At 36.3% G+C, this 27348-nt stretch overlaps 1 protein-coding gene across 7 annotated transcripts; it reads right to left on the bottom strand.

Annotated features, from left to right (window-relative positions):
- Nucleotides 1–11811: 11811 nt before the first annotated feature.
- On the bottom strand, nt 11812–14040 carry LOC131300765 (uncharacterized). 7 transcript variants are annotated; one of them, XR_009191055.1, is made up of 4 exons: nt 13774–14040; nt 13547–13651; nt 12717–12791; nt 11812–12121 (listed from the first exon to the last, which is right to left on the bottom strand). XR_009191055.1 is itself a non-coding variant. In XM_058326743.1 (3 exons), exons 1-3 carry the CDS (start codon nt 13987–13989, stop codon nt 12037–12039), a joined length of 372 nt encoding a protein of 123 aa, XP_058182726.1. In that variant the 5' UTR covers nt 13990–14040; the 3' UTR covers nt 11812–12036. The 7 variants fall into 7 exon arrangements, 2 of the variants coding, with proteins under 2 accessions (XP_058182726.1, XP_058182727.1); XR_009191056.1 differs by lacking the exon at nt 13547–13651 and having other exon boundaries at nt 11812–12437; nt 12485–12791; XR_009191054.1 differs by having other exon boundaries at nt 12721–12791; nt 13547–14040.
- Nucleotides 14041–27348: the final 13308 nt, after the last annotated feature.

The raw sequence follows: 27348 nt of genomic DNA on the forward strand, positions 1-27348 counted from the left end.
CTGAGACATAGAAGATCGAAGGGTTTAATGACGATGTTATTTTAGTACTATACAGTATCGTTTAGATTGGAAACGACCACGTTTGGCCATTAAATGATAGGTATTAAGATGATAATTAAGCACAACCGCTGATTAGCTCTTAAAACCATCGAACGGTGTCATTAGAGTCCTGTTTCATCAAGAGAAATCAGTTATGCTTGTAGTGAATCATCTGAATAATGTATATCGAAGCACTAATCCATGGTGCACAAAAACAAGAACCCACTACCCAGAAGTTAGCCACGATCAGCATCAACGAACATGGAAGGAGAAGAGTTTTCTGAGAAGACCAAGTCAAGCAACCGTTCGAAGGCCTTTGCAACCGTTTTTGGAGGGAATGAAGAACATTTTGAATTAAATTTGAACGAAGACGTGGGCATCAAAAGAAAACGTGAAGAATGCAAGTTAAAGATAGACTCATTGTCTATAAATAGAAGAAACAATTGAAGAGAGAAACCCCAGACAAAAATTCGTCATCTGACAATCCATACAAAATGGTTGCTCGGAGATCTAAAGTAGTTTAGGATTTAGAGTAATTTAGTTTAGTATTTTGCAAGTTTGAAGACTTATTTGAATGTAAGCTTACTTTTGGTTAAATTCAAGTTATCTTATATCTTTCTATCTTTTTCTTGCCAAAGAGTAGTTGAATATAGGCTTGCTTTCGATTCAATTCAAGTGTGCCTATATTTCTGAATTATTCTTGTTGAAATCTTAAGAGTAATGTATATAAACTTGTTTTTAATTAAATTCAAGCTTGTTTATGTTCAATTATCTTTTTTGATTGAAGAGCGTCAATCTATTATTTGACTGATACCTTTAGAAAAATCCTCTTAATTGAGGTAATTGAACGGATAACACAATTGCCTAATTAAATTAGCTATTTTGAGTTAATCTGAAAAAGGATAAATTCTATTCTTTTTTGGCACACCCGCACATAATTATTTTGCCAAAGGTTGAGCTAATTTAGCCCAAACAGATTCAGGTGAGGTCCGACTCAGTTGGGTGCAGGTCTAGTTGAAAGGTTTAGGGTTCGATTTAGGGCACACCGTCATCTCCATAGTCCATAAAACAAGCTTCCTTGAGTCATGCTCATCGCCTGAAGCACTATACTTTGTCCAGTATTCGGTTCGATTTATGGCACACCATCATCTCCATAGTTCATAAAACGAGCTTCCTTGAGTCATGCTCATCGCCTGAAGCACTATACTTTGTCCAGTATTTGGTTTTTGGATGTCTTGCATCACCTGGAAGTGATGGGTGGTTTTGGATGGTGGTGTTATTTGGCCGTTTGGGTCAAGCACGGTTGTGGTGGGTGCTAGGAGTTGGGAGGATGAGAGATGACAGTCTTGGCAGATTACCAGGGAGAGAGAGATGGAAAGAGGCAAGGGGTATACTCCAAGGGCATTTTAGACTTACAATTTTATTTGCTGTCCAAAATTTTAACAAAATTGGATGGAAGGGGTGGAGTTAATGAGTTTTGATAAACGAAGGGGTGAGGTTGATGAGTTTTAAATGTAAGAGGGTCATGTAGATAAAATGTGATAGTTAAGGTGGTGTCCTTGGAAATAACCCAAAAAAAAACTTTTTTATTTATTGAGAAAAACAATTTTACCGCCAAAACTCTTTATTTGTCTCTCTCTTGACTTGAAATAGTTATTACTGGGTCATGCCCAAGGTGAAGAGAACTTGGGTCACGTGACCCCTTCTTAGAGCAAGTACACCAACTAATAGTTAAAAATAGGTAAAAATGCTAATGAACAGTGTAAATTTTATATTTTATTTACTCATATCTCTTTCAATACTACACCAACCTTATCTATTTTAACTATCACTTCATAAAATAATATTATTTTTTTCTTTCCCTCCTAGATTTGATTTGTGGAGAGAGAGAGAGAGAGAGAGAGAGAGAGAGAGTAATAATAAAAAAATAGAAAGCTTGTTAACAGTTAATAGATAAATTTACCTAGGAACTGTAGCAAAATGTAGTTTGGTTTCAGGTTTTGCTTTTCTACTACAAGGGGGTTTTCTTGTTGAAGTTCTCTATTTTACCTTAAAAGCAACAAGTAGAGAAGCTGATAAACTTGCTCTTACATATTTGGAGAGAACTCAAGTCAAGATACATGAAGGGTCCACCAATCATCTACGAGGAGCCTTAGCCCTGTTCCAGAACACATTCTTAAAAAATAAGTACTTATTTCACATGTTCAAACTCAAAAATAATGTAAATGAAAAATAATTTTTCAATTTTTTTTGCACTGTATAAAAGATCTCAATGAGATCTATCAAACAAGATCCATATTGATAGAAAAATTATTTGCGTAAATACATGATTTTTGAGTTTGAAATTGTCTTCTTAAAAAATAAATACTAATTTAAATTGTTAACCAATCCGAAACCGATTTTTTGGTCATGGATTTGGACATAGTACAACACAATGACACATTCAAAGAGGATATTAAAGTGTACACGGACCTTCCGTGTACAAGACAATTCCCTCCTACGCAATACGAATAAGTGGAGAAATCCCCTTTAACTATCCTACACGTCAACCAAATTGCTTTAATTTTTTAATTTTTGAAAAACAGCTGTGAAGTACCGAAAAATATGGTAAAAATTTAATGCTTTAATTTTTGATCTCATTGAACCAGTGCAAAGATCTTATTATTCTGATCATATTATTCTAAAGGTTCATAAATATTTTGTCTCTAGGACTTTCATTTAAGATTCTGTAGAGTAGATACTTGATTATTAAAATCTTAGAAATAAAATTAATTTATGACTCTTTAGAATAATATAATCGTAATAATAAGATCTTCGCATTGGTTCAAATGGATTGAAAATTGGAGCAATTATTTTTTTAAAAAAAAATTGGAGCATTTTTTAGACTATTTATACATTAAAAAAATAAATGCTCCGATTTTCAATCCGTTTGAACCAATGCAAAGATTTTATTATTTTGCTCATATTATTCTAAAGGATCATAATTTATATTTATCTCCAGGACTTTAATAATCAATTATATGTTCTACATGGTCTTAAATGAAAGTCCTAAAGACAAAAATTATTTATGATCTTTTAGAATAATATGTTCAGAATAATAAGATCTTCGCATCGGTTCAAAGGAATTAAAAATCGAAGCATTTAATTTTTTAAGAAAATTGGAGCATTTAATCTTTGATTACTGTTTATATATGAAAAAATGGTTAAAATTTTAAAAAATTCAAATTTTAATCCCTTTGAACCGGTGCAAAGATTTTATTATAGTGATCATAAATAATTTTTGTCTTTAGAACTTTCATTTAAAACCCTGTAGAGTAGATACTTGATTTTTAAAGTCCTAGAAAGAAATATAAATTTTGATCCTTTAGAATAATATGAGCAGAATAATAAGATCTTCGCATTTGTTCAAACAGATTGAAAATCAAAGCATTTATTTATTTTTATATATAAATAGTCTAAAAAATGATATAAGTTTTTTCAAAAAAAATAATTGCTCTAATTTTCAATCCATTTGAACTGGTGCAAAGATCTTATTATTATGACCATATTATTCTATAGGGTCATAAATTAATTTTATTTCTAAGATTTTAATAATCAAGTATATTCTCCACAGGGTCCTAAATGAAAGTCCTAGAGACAAAAAATATTTATGAGCCTTTGGAATAATATGATCAAAATAATAAAAATTTTGCACCGGTTCAATGAGATCAAAAATTAAAGGATTTAATTTTTTTAACCATATTTTTCGGTACTTCACAACTGTTTTTCAAAAATTAAAAAATTAAAGCAATTTGATTGATGTGTAGGAAGGTCAGTTGGAAAGATAGGTTGCCCCACTTATAAGTGAGGTGACTTGTTCTTATTGGGTAGGAGGGAATTGGCTTGTACACGGAGGATCCGTGTGCAATTTATTAATCTCTTCAAAGAGATATTGCCATTTGACTCTTTCCTCGTCAACGAATCAATTAGGCCGTTTGACTCTTTCCTCGTCAACGAATCAATTAGGCCGACTTGAGATAATGGAATTAGTCCCCGACATTAACGGCAGGTAATGCGACACTTATTTTCCTTCCTTATTAACCAATTCAACCTAAATACTGTAGTACTTTTTTTTTTTTTTTTTTCCTTTTCTTCCCAAGATGATAGGGAATCTATCAATATAGTAAGAAAATGTAGGGAGCCTAACTCCTAATCCTGAATTCTAGAATTTTTACTTTTTTAATTGGTCAAAAGGAGAAGATTTCTGGTGAGAGGGGATCGTGGGGGGTTTTGAGTATGTGTGAGGGAGAGAGAGTGTGCGTGTGGCAACATGGGAGTTGGCTGCCTAGGTGGGGAGTTGCTGAGTTGGATAAGTGTGGGGAAACAAGTGCAATTCTCTCTCTCTCTCTCTCTCTCTCTCCCGAATTCGATTAATGGGTTTTCCCAATCTCTCTCTGATACTCTTCTCTTTCTTTCAATGGCCATTGGCCAAAATAATGGCTAAGCTAAAAGTAACTACTCCAATTTGAAGCCCTTTTTGGATGCTTTAAGTGTTGTTCTAAAAAAAATTTGCCTCAACCCAAAAAATAAAAGAGGTATGCTTCTTAGTTCTTACCTACTCTTTTAATTTTCCTGTGTCTATTTAGTATATAGTAATCTGTTTCAACTCCAACCTCAAAAACGTATAACTCTGGCTGTTGTTTTTTTAAGTCCCAAATTGATGAAATATACCAACTCCCTATCGTTCATATTAGAGGCTGGACATCCTGCAATAAACATACAAGCTAAATTTTGACAAAATATGCACAATATTTTTTTGCTTATTGTTTGATCCCACGTTGCCATCTAGGCTACCACTGGTCCACCATCCAGGGGAGGGCTGGATTTTGGATTTTTCTTAAATGTATTTACATGAAATGGAAATCACAACTTTTTTCCTGATTTTGGTTGTTTAGTTAAGTTTTAATTTGGCTTTTTTTTTTGTTCATTTTCTTTAATTGTTGGTCATGATTTATTCATTTTGTGCTTCTGGGGCACCGTCACGTAGTACCGCAAATTTATTTTTCACCACACATGTCTTTTAATGTATAGAATGAGACCAATGATAAAGTGTATCGAATACGAGATCGGAAAAATATTAAACTATCTTTTTTATTAACTAGCGTTGTGCCCGTTCGATATACGGGGCCGAAAAAACCTAATGTAATTTTTTTTTATCCCGTGCATCGAACGGGCACAACGCTAGTTTTATGGATAACAAAGTGCTCAAAAAACATCAAAAAAAAGAGATGATTATCTCGCCTTAAAATGCTCAATAACCAAATAAGAGGTCTAGCTTCCCATGTCTTCGAATCAGAACCTCGCAAACCATGACTAGCCAGCTTGTCTGCCACCGTGTTCGCCGATCCACGAACAAACTGAAATCTGCACCGACCCAATTGCTGCGCCATACGATCTGATGTCTTTCACAATTGCTTCCACATCAACCGGACAACGCATCCCCTCGTTCACAAAACTTGCCATTTGCCGTGAGTCCCCTTCAACTACAATATCATTCAACCCCAAACACTCTGCAAATTCCAGTGCAACATGCCAAGCTCCTGCCTCCGCGCATAAAGCCGACCTCATTGAACCCAAATGTACCGCCCTCGCCGCCAGGAAATGCCCCATAGCATCACGGATCAACACCCCAGCACCAGCTCTTCCATTAAACTCCATCCGAACTGCTCATCCTTGCCCCAACTACATTTATTTTATTTTGAGAGATACTCTCCCCAGTTGGAGGCTCCCACTTTAGACTGCCCCTTCTAACAACCGAATTAACCCCAGAATGCACCATCTCTCCACTGTCCGTAGCCTGAATGAACTCCGTTGCACGTTTCACTGCCACCAACACCGCGTTTTGGGGCCCAAGTGATCGTCCGTCAAGCAACCTCTCTCGTTCCGATATTTCTAAATTCTCCACAAAATCATCAGCGCCAAAGTAAGAGCCTGCCAATTCTCCTCTCCCTCTCAAACAACTTATCAAACCAAACCAACAAAGACTCGTTACCATTCATGGATGGGACGAACCCAATCGGAGACATTCTCCACATGATCTGAGCAAGGCTACACTACACTCCAAAAAAAAAAAAAAATATGGGGAAAAGTCTCACAGTCCATTTCACAATTCACACATAACATTTCTGTACCTAGTACTAGTAACTTTCCTCCTAAGCAGATTCTCCCAAATTGGGAGTACACCATGAATACATTTCGAAACAAAGTGCTTTATTTTATTCGGGATATATAGGAAGTGACCATACCTTATTCAAAACCTTCTTGTCTGCCTCCCTTGAGCTTGATTCCCCAACCACAGAACCTCAATCACCACCACGGCGCTTAAGCATAAGCGCTGTCTCGTACCCAGATTTAACAATATAGACCACGTTGTTCGTGTGGTGCCAAGCCCCATCTGTCCTCCATGTCAAACCGAGGAAGAGGAATTGATGCAATCAACACAGCATCCTCCTTCTGGAAAATAGCAGACACCACTTCCCAGAGCTGATAAAAGAAAATGTATATATATACAGCTTGACACCCAGAGCTGATAACTGTTAAAAAGGAAAGACAATTATGAAGTATCCAAATGTCATCTCAAAATCGTAAGTTGGAAACCGCGCGTGTTTAAAAAACAACTAGCTAGGCTATGAATTAGCCACGCGGTAAGGATTAAGTACATGACCTCCTATTTAGTGAGATCATAAACGACAACAAATTTCAGTATTATAGCACAAAGTGTAGCGTTCCAAAGGAAACGTATAGCAAATTTCTTTTATCGAGAACAGTAATATTTTATTAAAGAAAACTTGACAAACGTGTAGCGTTCCAAACCTCTTATTTGGAAATAGTTTTCTCATTTGTATTTTCAATTCAAAAGGAAACATGTACAATTCGAATGGACAAGGACAACACTAATTAACAACATACCACACCATCTCTAGTGGTAACTTTTACGAGCAAGTGAACAATTTTAAAGTGTTTGGCTGACCCATTTTTTGATATTATGAATAATTAAGGTACTTGAGAACCAATTAAAAAATATATCCTATGACAATACAATTTGCAAAATATAAACTGAACAATGAAGAGTTTTATTGATTTATGATTCTATTTCTACACAAATATTCATTCTGCAAAAATCAATTCTACACATACCATAACATTGCTTTTGCAAAATTATGATTACAATTCGAAGTCTAGAATCTAAAATCTAAAACACAATCGGCTCCCAAAGAGCCCTAGGGACACGCTTTAGCATGTGTATATTTTTTTTTTTTGCAAACTTCACTTACACCTCTTGTGATTTGGTCAATGTACAGATGGACTCCGTGAATTTCATTTTGTAGCACATAACTTCTCTGTGGTTGTGTACAATGTACCCAATTTAGTTTTTCGTTAAAGTTAATAGAAAATTGAATCCGAATCGGTAATTGTAAAGACCCGTGTATTATTTTCATTTTTCTTTAATTAATGGTTAATGTAGAGTATCGTATTTGATGCGTATTTCATTAACATAGTTGTACGGATGAACGTGTTGTCATGTGTGGGACATTCGGTGGACAGTTAAGCTATTAGTTCGGTGTTGAAATGATTGTGTTAGGAAACCGAATCCCTAAGACCCAGTAATGACACATACAGATTAGACAACAAAAAATGCAAAAAATCCTAAAAGGCGGAATTAGGGTTTTACCACAACACCAGCGTCACAAACATTGGTTAAACTTGTTACAGCACATCTTGCTGTATGCCATGAATACTGTTCGACTGTACCTTACGATCTTCTGCCATATTCCCTTATACCTCGAATTATGTACCCGTTTGTGAAAACCCTACTTGATTGTTTGTTCTCTCTCACAGTTCACTTTTCTGATCTCTCAAAAACATCTCATCAACCCAGAGAACGAAGCGGTATATTTATAGGGTTAGGGCACGGACCTAAGGAGAAATAAATCTGGGCTTCTTGTGTAAATAAGAAATCTTAATCCCACTAGAATTTTATTTCTTATCACACAAATTACAATTCGCCTCGCTACAGAATTGTAATTGCACTCTCGTCCTTATCTCAATTATATTTCGAGTTTCATATTATTAAATACTTATTAATCTCCTCACGTTGAGATCACATATACCCGTTCATTAAAATAAATTACTAACAATCTCCCACTTAATCAACATTTTATACCTTGAGACTATTCGCTTAACTTATTTGATATGTAGAATACAAAATCCACCTGCATGGTTTAACATATTTGAAACTTATAAGCTTACTCAAGGGGGTATCATTAATCCCTACTGGGACGTGGATTCCATCAATAATTAATAGTTGTCATTTACATAATGTTGCTACCCAATTCACCGAGACTATTGACCGTATAAAGATCTCACTCTTTAATGAATCAAAGTCAACATCATTAAATATATACATCTAATAATTATCTTTAGATTAAAAGCACAAGCATTCATAATAACCATAAGGTTCCAATTGTCTTGTAAAGTTTGTACAAAGATAATTACCTCAATGTGGTCCCGTTTAATACACACAAAGTGCACTAGCACAATGAGTTGGAATTAGACCGTTCCTTGTAGTCAAGACAGACCTACTAAATATTGTACTACAGTCCTACCGATGATGTGTCCAGTTCCATCTAAGACTGTGAACCATATCTTATATTTCACAAGAACCGATGATCTGATCTTATGTGTGTAAGCCGAACTCTACACACTGGATCATCAACTTTGTAAAATAAAAGACACACATACACAACATACAATAATATTATGCAAACATTATCCATAAAAGATTCTCATAAAAATGGATAAAACTGATTAATAAATAGCAGTCAAAAATTAATCCATTACACAAAAGCATGACATTGAGTATAATTTTCTAACAAACTCCCACTACGACTCAAAGTCATGCTGCCACGCATCTCACTCACATTCCCTCTACATAACTATCAAAAGCCTTAGCCTGTAAGCTGTTCATAAAAGGATCTGCTAGGTTGTTTACTGATGCGATCTTGGACACAGCTACATCACCTCGTTGAACGATCTCTCGAATCAGGTGATACTTAAGCTCGATGTGTTTTCCTTCTTATGAGTCAATGGCTCCTTAGAGTTAGGAATTCCACCACTATCGTCACAGTAGATGTAATAGCTAATTGCACTAAAGGAATCACTTTTAGATCCATCAAGAAGTTTCTAAGCCAAACAATCTCTTTGGGTGCTTAAGAAGCTACCACATACTCAGCCTCTATGGTGGAATCAATCAATGCACAATTGCTCGATACTCCTCCAACTTATGGCTTTACCTCCTAGGTAAACACATATCTTGAGGTATACTTTTGGAACCCTTATCTGACACAAAGTTTTAGTCTGTGTACCCATAAGTATTAGACTATCTAACTGGTAAACCAACATATAATCTCTAGTTCTTTTCAGATACTTGAAAATATGTTTCACTATAGTCCAATGCTCCTGCCTTGTATTAAATTGAAATCTACTAACCATCCGAACGACAAAGCAAATATCAGGTCTAGTATACAGCATAGCATACATGAGGCTTCCTACTGCCAAGACATAAGGAACTGCATTAATCTTCTCCATCTCCTCAAGTGTCTTACGACACTGATCCTTAGATAGGTTGATTCCATGTCTAAAAAGGTAGGAACCCTTTCTTGGAATCCTGCATGCTAAAACGAGCAAGGATCTCATCAATATAAGTAGCTTATGATAAGCCTAACATCTTATACTTGCGATCTCACATCAGCTTAATTCCAAGGATGTGACCGACTTCTCCCAAGTCCTTCATATCGAACTGGCTAGATAGTCACACATTTACCGAAGACAATATTCCCACATCGTTTCCAATTAGCCGAACATCTACATATAGTACCAAGAACACTACCACTTTTTTGTTGTGCTTCTTGTATACACATGACTCATCCAGACATTGATCAAAACCAAAAAAAACTTGATTGCTTGATCAAAACGGATGTTCCAAGATCTAGATGCTTGCTTGAGTCCATGAATAGACTCCTTAAGCTTGCATAACATGTGCTCTTGACCCTTTGCTATGAATCCATTCGGTTCCATTATGTGGATACGTTCATCCAGATTTTCATTAAGGAATGTAGATTTCACAGCCTTTTGCCAAAATTTCGCATCTTTATCTTCTAGTTCCTCATTGTAGTTGCAGGGTTTAGCATGTTGTTCTTCAGGGATCAGATCATAAGATTCTCTCAAGAACGTATACTGATTGGGTGGGATAACAACCCTCCCACTACGATGAGGTATCGGTGTGTCAACAACTCTTTCTTGCAATGTAACCTCATGTACTCTTGGTGTTGAAGAAGTCTTTGTCGGTCCCTCTCCTCTCAATTTTTCTAGAACAATTTTGCTTCTGGGCTTGTGGTCTATTACATAGTCCTCTTCTAAGAATTGAGCATTAGTGCTAACAATGACCTTTTTATTCACAGGACTATAAAACAGTCCACCTTTCGTTCCTATAGGGTACCCCACAAACAAGTAAACTTCTGTCCTCGATTCCAATTTATCTGCGTTCCCATTCAACACATGTGCTGAACTACCCCAAATCCGAAAATGTTGCAGACTAGATTTGCGCCTTGTCCATAGTTCTATGGGTGTAGATAGTACTGACTTAGATGGTACCAAGTTAAAAATATACGCTGCTGTTTCTAGTGCATTTTCCCAAAACAAAATTGGTAAATCTGAATAACTCATCATTGATCTCACCATATCTATAAGAGTCATATTCCTTCTTTCTGCTAAACCAATTTGACGTGGATACCTGATGCTGATAACTGGGATGTAATCCCTTCAGCTAACAAGTACTACCTAAACTCTCCCAAGAGGTATTCGCCACCATGATTAGATCACAATGTCTTAAGACATTTACCCAGACGCTTCTCCATTTCTGCCCTATACTCCTTGAATTTGTCAAAGCATTCGGACTTACGGTTCATCAAATAAATGTATCCAAACATTGAGTAATTATTAATCAAAGTGATGAAATACTTAAAATCACCTCTTGCTTGGACATCCATGGGTCCATGCAAATCAGAATGAACCAATTTCAACGGCTTTTTGGCTCCATAACCTTTTGCTGATAAAAAGCCTCTTGGTCATCTTACCTTCTAAACAGCATTCACAGACTAGAAGTTTCTCAATTTTCAATGAACCTAAAGGTCCATCCCTGACCAGTCTAGAAATTCTATTCAAATTAATATGACCAAGGCGAATGTGCCAAAGATACGTTTGGTTCAATTTAGAAGGCTCATTTCTCTTACATGGCATATTATTAGTGTTATTCAATTCATGCAGCTGCACCGTAGGAAATATAGGATTAATAATGTAGAGATTATTACTACAAGAAAAAACAGTATTGCCAACATAGGTAGTGTTGTGGCTAAAAATACAATTTTGTTGGCAAAGATTTTTGCCAACAAAAATTGGTGCGTCGCTAAGGTGTTGCTGAAAGTGTGTGGAGAAAGGTTTTTACCAACGGAAAATGAAAGGCGTTGGTAAATGAATGAGCTTTAGCGATGACCAAAAGAGTTGGCAAAAGAGTTCTAACCAACCTTTTTCACATACTTTTACCCACAATTAATTGCGTTGGCAAAAAGATTTTTTCGTTCCGCAATTTAATAATTTTGATTATACTTCAATAGTAGGTGTTAACACCTATCACATCTCAACTCATTTACAAAAGAAGAATACATTCATTTATGAAGTAATTCCAGCCAAATCCATCTCAATTGTATCAAAAATTCATTCAACAAGTAAAATTACAATTACACTTACAAACTGTACTAGAACAAAATGCATCCATATATCAAAAGGGTAATAAAAAAATTTACAATAATTGAATATCCTAAAATTACAAGACAAAGTAATCTCTTTCCCAAGAGCCGATGCTTCTGCAGTATCATGTTTTCCCCTTCTAAGTTGACTAAGCTATTTCTTGACATTTTGCATACTCTTTTCCCGAATTGGCCCCATACATGCTTCTTGCACAATACCGATGTCAGTGCTAGCACGACTGCAATTTTAAATAAGTATGAGCAGACACCAATCATTTATTTTAAGAAACCATGAATGATATAGTAACTTTACAAGAACAGAAGCATACATAAGGGGAAAAATCAACAAACACTTGTTCTTACATTCTTTTTTTATGTAGAATCTTCTTTCCTTTTTCTTCTCTATTGTACGTTAACTCCTCCAAATCATAGAAAATGTATTGATATATACATTAATACTTCTAACTTCTAGCTAGCTCATCAATTGATCCATATCCTCTGCTTTTGATTAGTGTTTAATAAGATTGTCTTGTTTCCGGCTGTGCTGTAAATAACCTGTTTACAACACCAATCAATCACAGTTGAGCTATGCTGTAAATAACCTATTTACAACACCAATCAATCACAGTCATCCAAAAGTGTTCTGGACAGTCCGAATTTTAATGAAACTTTTATGGGGACAAATTTGACTCTTCCTCGAAAAAGTTTCATTAACATTCGGACCGTCCAGAACACTTTTGGAAGGTCACGATTGCGATTGAGTGTTGTAAACTACAGCACAGCCGGAAACAAGTTTTTCTCGTGTTTAATATGAAGGTTATGATTACTTCTTACCCACTCCGCAATGGAATTTGGAGAGGTTGTCTGCACTACCCGAGATGAAATCCATAACACCATTCTTCTTTCCACCTAAAAGATATAAAATAACCTAAAAAATATCAATTCATGAAGCAACTAATGTACTGAAAAAAATATTTAATGATATAAATAAATGGATGTAACTAGTGACAAAACATGCGGAGTAATAATTTGTGAAAACTGTTTAAAGTAGCCCTTTGTAGAATAATAACTCCAAAGTTAAGTATACACACAAGCATTATTACCTTGTCCTCGTGAAACCTACGATCGAGATTCTTCAACCTTGCTTAAACTCACTCTCAAACGGTTGATTCTCCTCATTGTCGCAACTCTTCTTGCCCATTTTCCTTGATGTTATTCTTGTCCATCCACGATTCGAATCAAAACACTGCATTTGACCTGCTCTGTAACTCCAAAGCAGATAATGTTGATGCTAATTATATAAAAAACGACAGATAATGTTGATTAGTTCCTTCCGGTACACTATATTTTCGTAAACTTCTCCTATTCTGTCATTGCCCTTTTCAACTATTGTTCTTGCTTTCCTTGTGCAGATTCAAGAGGTTAAAATTGAATTATAGAATATTTTTCTACAACAAAATGAAGAAGACCAAAAATAGCTAAAATGAAGATGTTAACAGAACCACAAAATCAGCAAACGAATGAAAAGATACCCGTATCAAAACAGTATGAAAAAACTTCTTTTTCTTTTCCTTTTGCCCTTACCAAAACCCATGAATCAATCAGAGCAATGTGAAATCCTCATAAAGCAACCATAGCAAAAATAGAGAGGAAAGGAACACAACCTTTGGACCCTTTTACTGGGACTGCATGCCACAGAGAAGAACCCAATACCTTCAACTCAGTCAATAGATCCAACAAATCAACCTTCAAATGTTAGCCTTTGTTAACTTACACACACACACACACACACAAAAAGTTAGCCTTTACTCTGCCGAGTTGCTTTTGTGCACCAAACCCTGGAAAAGCAAATCAATCAAACGAAAATTTCTCGAAATCAAATGGAAATTACCTCAAAATCAAACGGCAATTTCTCTGGATGAATCAAATCCATAATTAATCTGAAATAAAAATTTTGGCATCTAATCGTAGTCTGAAGCAAAACCCTAGAGCGCAAAAGATAAAATCGATAGTGCATATGATGGCACAGATTTGAGAGGGAGAAGGGAAAATGGGTAGAGAGAGACCATCGATCGGAAGGACAGAGTGGGTTGAATGGGTCGGCCATTGATCAGAAGGAAGGAGAGAGAGAGAGAGAGAGAGAGAGAGAGAGAGAGAGAGAGAGGCCAATAAACTTCCAGCGCGAGGAAATAGTGGGGTGGACTGAATTAAAAAACCCTCAACGTGGAAAATAAAAACTGAATATTTTACGTTGCCAAAAATAAGCTGCGTGGGCAATAAATTTCCTTCTTAACCCAGATGGTTGGCGCCATTTAGGAGTATAACTTTTGCCAACGATATCTTACTGTGTTGCCAAAAAGATAGTCAATTGGATGTTTTGCCCACGACTCCACTTTCTCGTCGCCAAAAGGCTACATTTGCCTACGAAAAATGCATTGCGTTGGCAGATCTAGTCGCCAAAAGTGCATTTTCTTGTAGTGTATATCCATCAATGAACCAGAATAGATAAAACGTTTATTGAACTTAATAACCACAAAGTTACTAAAACAAACCAAATATCCATCTTTAATCAACTTAGAAACTGAAACCAAGTTTCTTCTAAGAGTGAGAACACAAAGACAATTTCTCAAAATTAAACTCCTATTGTTACTAAAATTTAAAATAACATTTCCTGCTACAACTGCTGCCACTCTCGTAGCATTACCCATGTGCAGATAAATCTCTCCATCACTAAGTCTTCTGGTTTCCTAGAACCTATGCAACAAATTGCAAACATGATTAGTGGCTCCCGTATCTACACACCAGGTACTGGTAGATAACACTACTAAACGTGATTCAATGCCTAGCAAAAAGATCTATCTTGATTATTCACTTTATTGAGATAGAATAGACATTCCTTCTTCCAGTGTTCTTGCTGTTTGCAGTGAAAATATTTGCCTTTAGGCTCTTTCACTCCACCTTGAGGCGCTCTAACTGACTCCACAACCTTCTTCTGAGACTTGTTCTGCTTCTTCTTGCCTTTAAACTTAGAAGTAAAATCATTTTCCGCCACTAATATAGATGGTTTCTTCACACCCACAAAACCCTCAATTGCATGGAGTTCCTTAAGAAGTTTCGCCAAAGTTAAAAGCATTTTGTTCATAGAATATTTCAAGTGAAATTGCTTAAAACTCTCAGACTGTAGTGAGTTAAGAACGAAATTAATCTGAGTTTCTCCATCGATTTTAGCTCCAAGGATCTCTAGTTCATTCAAAAGAACTGTCATCTTCAGAACATGATCCCTAATCGGGGTCTCTACAACATGGGTTCAACTCACCAATTCTTTCATCGCAACTAGCCTTCCTGCATGATTCTAATCCCCAAATTTTTTTCTGAGGTTCAGCATCATATCGTAAGCAGTTTCCATAGACTGATGCTGATGTTGCAATATATTTGACATAGATGTCAGAATATAATACCGCACCATCTTATCAGCCTTAATCCAATTTTTTTAAGGCTTTGCTTCTTGTTCTGTGACATTCTTATCAGGTGTAGGAGAGCACACCTTAGACAGTACCAATTTGTGCCCTCAGCAATTAACACAATATCCAAGTTCATTTTAGAGTCATTATAGTTAGGTCTAGTAAGTTTATTTTTTTTGAGAATAATTGCAAGTAGATTGAAAGAATCCATTTTTAAATCTAAGAATCACATAACAATAATTATGAAAGGCAATAAAAACTTGAATTTCATTTTAATATTGGTTCCCTCAACCACATGTTAAAAGAAAACATTGGCAATCCTACACACCGTGAAGAACATGCCTCGATGGGAAGGTCGTCTATTTTTCATCATTCGTGTAGATAGGCACAATCTTTTAATTTTACTATTTAGACACTATATCATGCCAAGCAAAATTAAATAGTCAATATTATTTCGGTCCTATAAATAATAACAGTGATTCAGATAGAGAGGATATTATTATTTATAACTAAGTGTATACCATTACCTAGCTTTTAGACCTATTGTTCCGTTACGAACCACCTCAGATGGAGAAGTGACCCACACAACAATTATCTTAGAGCTATCACTTTAGGAAGTTTGTACCGATGATGCCACAATTAATTTTGGCCCATAGAGAGGAAGGTTCTAAAATCATCACACAAAATTAATTATATCACCTACGAACTAGCAATGGAGACCAATGGATTTATTCAAAATAAATTCCCTCTCCCACTTAGTTATTTAAAAAATTTGTGAGAGATATCAAATTTTCGAGTTTGCAAAAAACGTGATCTAGGTCAAAAGCCAAAAATTACCAAAAATTATCACATATGCAAACTATATGAAAATACAAATAATAAGGAAACACAAGATAGAAGAATCCAACTATTATGGTCAAATATGCAATCCTTAAGTAACAATGAATTCTTCCAAACTTGAAATCCTTAAGCAATCCTTCCAAACTTGAAAATCTTCAGTTATACTTGTGCGGAAGACTTAGATACTTTGAATCAATCAAGGAAACCAAAATCCAACCGTGCTTAGGCAAGAAAATTCGAATTTGATATATTCCCGCATAAACTGCATAGCTTTCAATATTTTGGCCATATCTTCCTCATCCGACCTCCGATTGAAGTGATTCAAATTGGGTTGGATTCAAAATTCAATTATCTACAACTTCCGTGAAGAACATATTTTCTAATTCCAATGTTTACTGGGTCGAAATAACCCTGCAATCAGATTGTATGAATCTGAAAAAAAATCTATTGCGAGCCAAACAACTTGTATCTTCTGTATCTACCATCTTCGATCTCTGAATAACCGTCGAATGCTATTATAATCGAAGAAACATACATACATCGATTTTACGCCTCCATTGGAGTTTGGAGTTCACATACTACGTTAATTATTACAAGCACGAAAAATAATTGTGGCATCCAATAAATAACACATACTACGTTAATTATTATAATCACGAAAAATAATCGTGGTACCCAATAAATAACAATAACAACGAAAAAATTATCGTGGGATCCAATCGCTCAAAATCAACTAAAAATGATATGACCATAATAATTGGGTAAGAACGCTGCAAAACAATGGTTAGCACAATTTTACGTTCTACCCTCTATAATCAACGGATAACATGGTCTGTTTAATTCATATGCGTGATTACAGCCTGCTCTAATACCACTATTAAGAAACTGAATCTCCAAGACCCAGTAATGAGGCATACAGATTAGACAACAAAAAATGCAAAAAAACCCTACAATGCGAAATTAGGGTTTTACCACAACTCCTGCGTCACTTACGCTGGTTAAACTTGTTACAGCACACCTTTCTGTATGCCATGAATACTGCTCGACCGTACCTTATGATCTTCTGCCATATTCCCTTATACCTCGAATCACGTACCCGTTTGTGGAAACCCTATGATTGTTCTCTCTCATAGCCCACTTTTCTAATCTCTTAAAAATGTGTCATCAACCTAGAGAACGAAGCGGTATATTTATAGAGTTAGGGCAGGGGCCTAAGGAGAAATAAATTTGGGCTCCTTGTGTAAATAAGAAATCTTAATCCCACTAGGATTTTATTTCTTAACACACAAATTACAATTCACCCCACTACAGAATTGTAATTGCACTCCCGTCATTATCTCAATTATATTTTGAGCTCCTTGTTATTAAATACTTATTAATCTCCCCACGTTAAGATCACACATACCCATTGATTAAAATAAATTACTAACAGTTTGGAGGTATTGGTTGCGATCGGAGTTCGATTCGATGAATGTTGGTAAAATTCTGAGATTTACCAGGCGGTACCGATATTGCGTTTTCCAAGTACTGGTACCCATTGACTAGAGGCTGTACAATCTGACATTTTGGTTCCAGTACAGGTACTGCATATTTCCCAATATCGGTACCCGTTGAGAAAATTTTGAATTTTTAGCACACGATCCGGACTTCTATAAATAGGACCCCTTTACTCTTTTTCACTTCCAAACCCACGAAACAAGCCCTAAAACACCCCTCCTCACATCTCTCTTCAAATTTCACTCAAATCCTTGGATTTCTACGCAAATCTACCTCAAAACTTCAAGATCTATGTGTTAATCTTTCAAATATCAATTGGGTTTCGAGTTTCTCACTCTTGGAGGTAAGATCCATGGTTTTTGGCTTACTTAGATTCACTCATTGATCATGTTTTTGGGTAACCTAGGTTATAGATCTTTAAGTATTGCTTCAAGAAAGCTTGTTCTTTACGAATCTTCGCGCGGTACACCTAGGGTTTTGCTTAAAACTCATTTCGATAGGGATTTCTCTCTTTCTCTACATGTTATGTGGTGATTTCGTGTAATGTTAGTGTTTGATTGCTATATTTGGTTTGGGTGGAACACCTTAGGGCTTAAGGATCATATATTTCTTTGAAAGTTGCATATTTCCTCTTGATTGTTGTGATTCATGAGTTGTTTGTGATGTGTTAGTTAACAATGGGATGAGTGGACTAAATAAAAGGTTTTGGTGTCGATCACGATGATTTGTGGTTGTTGTTGAGAAGTATAAGTGTGGGGTTTGCTGTAATGCAAGGGGTGGGAATACAGAAGCCCAAATAGGAATGACTGAACTATAACGCAAGGGGTGAAAATACAAAATTGCAAGGGGTGGAGTTTACTGTAACGCAAGGGGTAGAAATACAGAGTCGCAAGAGTGGAGTTTACTGTAATGTAAGGAGTGGAAATATAGTAGGAGGTGTGTGTGAGAGCGCTTTAATTGTTGTAAATGGTGTTGGTACGTGTGGTTCCTAAATTTATATGCGTGTTGATTCCTTGTACTCTAATGGTTTGAAATGGTTGTTGATTCACTTCTTGTTATATGATTTTCCCCCATTTAACATGATTCACTATCTCCACACTCATCATCTCATTCACTGTAGACTTAGTTGAGATTTTTCTACTGGACTAGTATAGCTCAACTTATCATCATTTTTAGGTGTGAACTCAGGATTATAGCTTGCATGCTTGGAGTACTTGAATGTGAAAAAGAAATACTTTTGAAAGCTAACTGGAGGAGTTACCTAACCATCTTTATAAATTCCCTTTGGAAGTTGTGTTTGTAACTTTAATTACATTTCTTTTGACTATGGAATATTATAAACACTTAACTCTCTTTGATACTCTACGTTTATGAAACATTTGGGCCATCGAGCCAATGATGTAATCTTTTGAAAACTAGCGGACATGGAAGTATAATTATGGGAATGAAAATGTTAAAGTCATTTGGGTATCGTAAGAATTATTGTGAGGATTTTATTATGGAAATCATTTATATTTATGTTGAAAATCGAGGGCGTGATAGTAATATTGAATATGAAGCATCTATATTGTAGAGATTGACGAGTACTAAATCCATTCCAAAATTCAAGTCGATTGGACAATGGAATATCTCTCAGTGGAATATAGTATATTTATTATGAAACCAAATTCTCAAATTTAAACGCGTTAACAAGAATAATGTTTTGCAATAACTAATTAATAGATGTCCGATCAACATGATTTTTTAAGAGATTCTCTACTCTTCGACTATTAAATTACGAACGGTTCAGATTAACTTTTTCATATTTATGTTAGATTCAAGGAAGAAAACGATAACATGTCCAATTTCCTAAATCTATCAAATTAGATGGAATTGGGTGCCAATGTGATTTTTCACAAAGCGCAGGGTGATTAACTATAGTGATTTTTGATTTTTCTGGACCATGTTTTAAGCACAAACTTTCCAACCATGGAATATTGTCCCAAATTCTCTTTGGCAACCAAAATTTTGGCTTTTGCAACCAATATGTTTGGTTCCTAAAACCGTTACATGTTGTAGTGCTAATTGAACGTTAGGAGGTGTATCCGCACGTGCATGTGGAAGTGAAATTTGCCCTTGTTTTTTCTATTAAGAAATGCTCACTCCGTCTCTAAATAAGTATCTGGCGCGTAAAATTAAGCCTTCAAAAAGATGCATTTGTTTCGCTAAAAAAATTAATTATTTTTCACTAAAAAAATTAATTATTTTTCACAAATCAATAGATATCAATGAGTTCTATTAGTTTGTGAAAAAAAATTAAATTTTGTAACAAAAAATATGCATGTTTTGTAAAGCCTAATTTTACGCGCCGGACACTTATTTGGGGAAGGAGAGAGTATAATAAATTATCCCAAAGAGAGCCACGTGTATGCTTTATACAAAATTTAAAGAGTACAGTAACGAGTTCAGAATTATTATTATTATTTTGATAAGTACAACGAGTTCAGAATTTGATTTGAGGCTTGTTTTGCTCATTTAATTTGCCTAAGCAGATTGGAAGCCAATGATTTGGAAATGAATATGAGGCAATTAACCTGCTGCAAGTGGCCTGAGTATTGTTAGACTCATTTAGGGTGTTTAGGCTTCGGCTTTTTCAGGTGGGCTTTGTCCCATATGAGTGTTCTCGATTGGCTTATTGCCAATTATAGAATTGGGTCTTGAATTGGACAAAAGTTTATTTTTTTAACATGATTTTATTTTCTTACTCCTATTAGTCTTATAACAATTTTAAGATTAATGATTTCTTTTGCCATTAAAAAAAAAAAAAAAGTAGCCTGCAACCCATTTCACGATCTTTTACGAACGGCGAGAAATGTTGCTGTCAGTTCGACGGTTTGTGGCGGTGTCCACAATCATCTACAGTAATAATTTTTAAAGACGGTACCGAAGGTCGCCATATGGCACCAAGTCTCTTACGTCTTGCGTCTCTATCATTTTTCTTGTTAACAATGTTAAGGGTGTGTTCCACCAAGTAAAATAAAATTTATTTTTTAAATTAAAAGTGATGTACTATGAGGGAATGATCAGTCTTGTAAAATGGACAATAAGTACTTAAAAATAAAAAACTTACTAGAATGAGTCCTAAATCGGTTTCACAACAAGTTAATTAGTTTGAAAAATAAGGCATGTTTTTTATACAACTTTCAGCCACACTAACAGATGTGTTCATAGTCGCGCAATGCATGCAATCAGTTTCGTAGTATACTCATGAAATTCGTGTTAATCAGAGGATTCTAAATACATCTGCATTTATATCTAAATCGTAATGCTTGTATCTCAGCTTAATTGCTCCTTTTAAATGACATTTGAACTCTGGAGATACCCATAGGGGCCATGCCGGAGGTGTTGTTGAGATAACTAAGAAGTTGCACCAAACATCAATATGCGCCTAGAAAATTTGGAAGTATATAGTCACAATTAGCTAAAAGGCGATAATAGTAAGCCTCCCTCCTCTTCACCTCCTAGCTTTGTCTTGTTCCACTTGTGCCTTCTCTCTCCCTCCCCCCATCCCCCGTCCCCCACCACTCTCTGCCTCCTTCCTCCGTCTGCTTGTCCGACCTTGCTGGATCCGATTTGGTGAAGATTTGAAGATGGGATGGCTTGGCTTTGCTCATCCGGTGAATAAGTCGATGTGTAACGACCCTGATTTTTGGTAAATAAAAAATTTCGTTAAATATTTAAATTTTTTTAATTACTTGAATTTGCTTTTAAAACTCCTTTTAAATTTCTAATAATCCGTCATAATTAGATTTAAGGCTTCTAAAATTTAATCTCTTCGCACCGGATAATTTGGTCATTTTTCAAAAACAAATATGCTTATAAAGCACTTATCTATTTTTCCAAGTGGGTAAATTAAGTCTTAAAATTGTATTTCTTAGCTAGAAATCCTACTTGGCAAGTAAGATTAGCTTCCAACCGATTAGTTAGGAAAACCTAAGTACCATTTCACTTAGTTACTTTTCCCTAACCTTAGGTGAACCTTATGAACCTTTCGAACCCTACTTGAACCTTTTAGACCTAGAAAAGTAATCATCATATCAAGCCATACCTATTATCATTTCCCCTTTATCCATTGGACAATAACTACTAGGAAAAATTTTATCCCTTGGATAATAGAAGTTACTCTTGCCAATGAAAGCCAAGATTTGACAAGACAAGTCATATAAGAATCTTTGTACCATAGGAAGCCATTATTTTGCTTCCAAAAGAAGTAAACCTAGTCTTAACTATTTTTCTTTCTATTGAGTTGTTACTTGAAAGCCCATAATCCTTACTATTTTTCTAAACCTAGTAAGCTAGACCTCTTAGTGTTTGGTGTACTTATATAGACTTATATATATGTATTTAGTACTTGGAGAGAGAGAGAGAGAGAGAGAGAGAGAGAGAGAGAGAGAGAGAGAGAGGCCGAGAGAGAGAGGAGAGAGAGAGTGGTGTGTGTGTGCGCATGTGATTTTGTACACTCTAACAAGCTACCTATTAAACCAACTTCACACTCAAGCTTGACAACCCATTCCTAGGCCACTTTTAACATAATCCTAGCCATTCATATTTTGTTCTTTCTTGCAAGCAAACCATCCTAGGACAAGGCCAGACCAAAAACCTTTCATGATAACCCAAATTTGAACCTAAAATTAGATGACAAGTCATGGCATGCCTAAAGATGTGATTTGACTACACAATGGAGAAAATCCATGGGAGAATTGGAGAGAGAGAGGGCCGGCCAAGAGAGGGAGGGAGAGAGCTCAATGTTTTGCTATAAATAGGACCCCTCACTTGCCATTCAACTCGCACCTTCCATCCTTCAATTTCTTTCTCTAGAAATCCTTGTGTTCTTACTTTGTTCTTCCTTGTTCTTGGTGTTCTTGAGTTTCTTCTTGAGTTCTTCAAAAAACTCATCCTAGGCTGCTACTAAACCACCACTCGACCACCCTTTTGATCCAAAAAGTTTAGTAGCTTAGTCAAGAACTAGTTTCGAGAGAAACCTTTCTCTTTCAAAGCTACCGGAAGCTTACCGTAGGAAGTCACTCCATTCGATAGTCGACTTACTTTCCGTAGCCGCCCTACCGCCAAGAAAAACGGTAGATTATCCTTACTCACTTCTCTAAGTATAATTAGAAGTTGTATATTACTTGTACGTTTGAAATGCATGTTAGTTAATAATCTTATTTTTGCTAATGGAGATATGAACATGTGGAATAACCAAATTTACTCCAATAAACATATGTTGTTTTGAACTTCCCACAAAGGAGGAAAGAACGGATTTTGAAAGATAGGAATTTATCGTTTGATTGGAAGTATTCGTATTTTGATCGTTAGGATGGTTATGAGCATATATACATGATTACTAGGATTATTTGCCTTGATGTGCGATAAAGCATAAGTGATTTTCAATCCAAAGGCGTCCGTACATGTGGCGTTATGCTTTAAGTGGTGATTTGAGCATGATTCGATGATATAAAGTTGGATGATCTTGCTAGTTTAGTTTCAAGATTACAATGAATGATTTATGTGTGCTATTATGAAAAGTCTTACTGCGGAGTCTATGCATGGAACTTGACAAGGAAATTAAGAAAGATAGAAACATGACACCTAGGGTGTGGATAATGAAAAGATGTGTTTTGAAACCGCGATGTGACCAGACGTGGTAGCCCATCGTGTGTATGAAACCCGCAATGTGGTCGGATTTGGTAGCCCATTGTGTGGATTTGTGAAAACTGCAACGTGGCCAGACTTGGTAGCCCGTTGTGAGAATGAAAACTCGCAATGTGGCCAGACTTGGTAGCCCATTGTGTGGATTGCGAAAACTGCAATGTGGCCGGACTTGGTAGCCCATTGTGAAGATTGCCAATGAGGCCGGACGTGGTAGCCTCATTGGTAATGTGGCTTGGTTATCCGTGGAGAGGAGCCAATGCAAAATTTTTTGTGCCAATGTGAACCCGGCACAGCGGAATCATTGTGAGGATACTCGGAAGACCGACGCAGCAGAATCGAGGTTGGGTGTGTATAGCGGATTTTGAAAATGTTGATTTGGTAAATGAAATGTGAAAACCAGTGACACGGTCTACGAAATGACGCGTAGAAGAAACTCAAAAATCATGGACACCAACGATAGTTGAATAGTGAATGTGGATGTGCCATTGTTAACTGTTTTTGTTAGATACACATGTACAATGTGGAAATCATTAATCTTATGATCTAATGTTTATAAGTTAAGAGTTAGTGGGTATGGATTACTCTATTGAGCTCCTGTAGCTCATGGTGTTACCTTTGGTGACCATGACATATTATATTGGGGGCGATACTGGTATAATGTGTCAGACTTTGTAGATGAACATGGTGAGTTGTACACCTTGGAGGCCTTTGGAGCCGAAGAGCTGGCTAGGATGGAAGAATAGGCGGAGCTGTAGTTAGGAACTTTAGTTTCCCTCCCTTTGTGTAATTATGGGGATTATCTCTATTATAAAATAGAAGGGTGTGGGAACAAGTTGTTGCAACGGTTCAGATTTGTTTGATCCAAGGGTTGAGATGCATTTTTTTACATTTTATGAAAGTATCCACATTTACCCATCATATTACATAAATGACATCTGTTGTCTAAGAGGAAAAAAAAATCAGAATTCAAATTTCACAGCTCTCTCTCTCTCTTTCTCTCTTCGTGTGTGTGAAAACAAAAAAAGGGGAAAGCAATTCTCCTTGCTTCTTTTCTACGAGACCTTTCCTCCCCTATGGGTTGATTGTCTTTGGGGAAGGGGCTCCCCCTTTGGACTGCCGAGCACTGGGACCGTCCACCATCCACTCCTCCTCGACAGTCAAATCCCTCGGGAGAGGTATTTTTTGTTGCCCACCATGTATTTGTTAAAATGCTCTCTTCTATTTTGTATACATTTCCTCCAAAATCTGGAGAGGTATTTTCTGTTGCCCACCACGTGTTTGTTAAATGCTCTTTTCTATTTTGTAGAGCTGTAGAGACTTTGTGGGGTTTCCCCCCCCCCCCCCGTTGAACAGCGTTCTGCATAATTTCATGAGTTGCTAATTTCTTTACTACACTGTTTGTGTATTCGCTTACTACATATCAATAAAAAAAAAACTTTGCCGTTCAAAAAGAGAGAGGTTAATTTTCAGCAATTTGTAGCTACCTAAAAATTGAAATAATGTTTTGAGCCACTATCAAGATTTAAAGAGTATTTCAATTCCAATCGGAGTGAGTAGTGCCGTAGGCACGAGCAAGCACTAATGATATAATAATGAATCAGACTCTATTTAGATTTTCAATAAAATTGTCTATTTAACGTTCCCAAAATTAGGGGCGTTAAACGATGGATCCGGTGGGCGGCTTCTGGCGATAGCGTCCTTGGCCGGTTTTTTTTTTTTTTTTAATCTCCTGTTTCTTTTTGGTTTAATTTATTTTGGATTTTTATTGGTTTGGTTCTTTCCCTTTAATGGAAGTTTTCCCTCCCCTGTGTGGAGTTTCTGGTGTTCTGGTTGTTTTTGCTGTCCTTGAGGGTTTGCGTTGCTCTCTTTGTTTGGAGGTCACTCATGGCCGATTAGCTGGCAAAGCCTGGTTGTAAGGCTCTAGTGCGTGATCATGAGTAGCTAGACCTCTTATTTGGTTATTTACTCCCCTTGGGACGATATCCAACTTCGATGTATTGATACGCACACAAGATTGTAAGATCTTGTGTGCTCAAATCCTTCAATTTGCAACGTTTCTATGCTCATTTGATCGCTAAAGTCAAATTTTGCACGTAAGGTGTTTTGCTGAGCCTTTTAGGTAAAATGAGCGATTAAGGCGGTTCTGCGTGCCAAAGGATGTTTGGATAGTACATTGGTGTCCAACCACTCGAGTCCATAGAAGTGGTGCCGCCAAATCCTTGGACCTTGCGACAAAGTCTTAGATGAAGCTCAACCAGTTCAGCAAGCTAGATCTTCATTTCTGCAACAATGTTATCGATTACTAGAGTAAAGTTATCGATAACATTGCCCCAATCCTGTTCTACAAGCACTCTTGACCCTGAGTTATCGATTACTCTGTTCTAGTAATCGATACCTTTTCGCCATTTTGGTCCAGAATTTGTCCAGAAGTAAGGAGATCGATAACTCTTGTTCAATGTTATCGATAATATTGTTGCCTTGGGTGCCTATTAGAGTAATGTTATCGATAACAATCCCAATGTTATCGATAACCTTTTGTCCGTGAAGATATTTTTCTTACTTTTTCAGACTTTCCACTTATGAAAACTTTCTTTTTATGGGTTACTTTTTGGGGTTTTTCCTGACTTTTGAGGAGAGAGAAAGTCCTTTGTGTATAAATAGGACTACCCCTCTCCCTCTTACTTACCTAGCACATTACTACTTTTAGTTTTTCTCCATTAATGTCTTCTTAATCTTTTGTAATTTCTCAAGAACAATTAAGGTATTTACGTTACGTTAATTTCTCGTGTATTAAAGTTGTTCGTATGCTTTGGATCCTTTATAAAATCAAGTTTATTTCCGTTTCTATTGGTTAAAAAATGTTTGTCAATTCTAGCATGCTTTCTAGTCTTCTTAATATGCATGAGTAGTTGATTAGGCTTGGCTACGGAGTGATTAACGTCATGTGACTTATGTTAATCTTACCTTTCTCAACTAAATACTTGAGGTTTGGTATGGAAAATGAGCGTGGTTCACTTTTTATGTCACAAAACTTGTCGATGTTAACCTCCGGTGATCATATGCTTGCACATATGGTTCCGTGAGCTATGTCTCGCCTCGTGTTTGCCAAGAGAATAAAAGAGCTCGCTTGTTCTCCATACTTAATTTTTAGTCTTTAATGGTTTCATAGCAAAATCTTCCGGTTGATAGCCTATGTCGTGCGATTCAACCGTGTTTTCGTTGAGAATGGTTAGTTGGCCTAAGTTACGGGCGTTATGAACTTCTATGCCTTGCTGCTTGTTAAATTAAGTTTAACTCATTCTCTAGTCATTTTCATAAGTGTTTATCACCATTCAAAGCAAAACCAAAAGTTGGCCGTCTAAACGCCGCAAACCCTTACATCTAAAAATCCTAGCAAGCTATAAAGATCATCTCTGTGGGAACGATTCCGGACTTCCGGATACTATGCTGACAATGACCTAACCCTACGCTCGGGGTAATTCAACCTATTTCGACGGTTAGGTTGGGGACGAAGCATGTATTCGGTTGTTTTATGATATAATACAACTCTTACCATTTTGAAAAAAAAAAAGTATTTTGCAAATAAATCTTGTGTTCATACTTTGGAATGGGTTACATTGAAATTGTTGTAGGTAAATAAGTCAAAATACTCTCTCTCTCTCTCTCTCTCTCTCTCTCTCTCTCTCTCTCGAAACTCTCTATCTCTCTCTCTCTCTCTCTCTCTCTCTCTCTCTCTCTCTCTCTCTCGAAACCCTAGCCGCCACATTTACCTTTCTTCTCCCTTTTCCTCCCCCCCATAGGGTTTCATAACCCTAATACGGCGACAGGAGGGGAAGCCCATGATACTAGTTCTCAATCTCTTTTTCTGGTTTCTAGTTGTTAGTTTTTTTTTCTCGTATCTCTTCAGATCAACGAATTGTCATTTGATCTGTTAGAGTTTTGTCTCTCCTTTTTGTGAGAGTTTTTAGTTCGACTTT

The sequence above is a fragment of the Rhododendron vialii genome, chromosome 9a (assembly GCF_030253575.1).
Source record: "Rhododendron vialii isolate Sample 1 chromosome 9a, ASM3025357v1".
Classification (NCBI taxonomy): Eukaryota; Viridiplantae; Streptophyta; class Magnoliopsida; order Ericales; family Ericaceae; genus Rhododendron; species Rhododendron vialii.

Excerpts from the sequence above, each read along its gene's own strand:
- LOC131300765 (XM_058326743.1), bottom strand. The coding sequence starts at position 13,989 with ATGGCCGACCCATTCAACCCACTCTGTCCTTCCGATCGATGGTCTCTC. Across the intron at positions 12,792-13,773 it reads AATTGCCGTTTGATTTTGAG|GTGGAAAGAAGAATGGTGTT; the intron begins GTAATTTCCATT and ends TATATCTTTTAG. Across the intron at positions 12,122-12,720 it reads TCTCCAAATTCCATTGCGGA|TCGTGCTAGCACTGACATCG; the intron begins GTGGGTAAGAAG and ends TTAAAATTGCAG.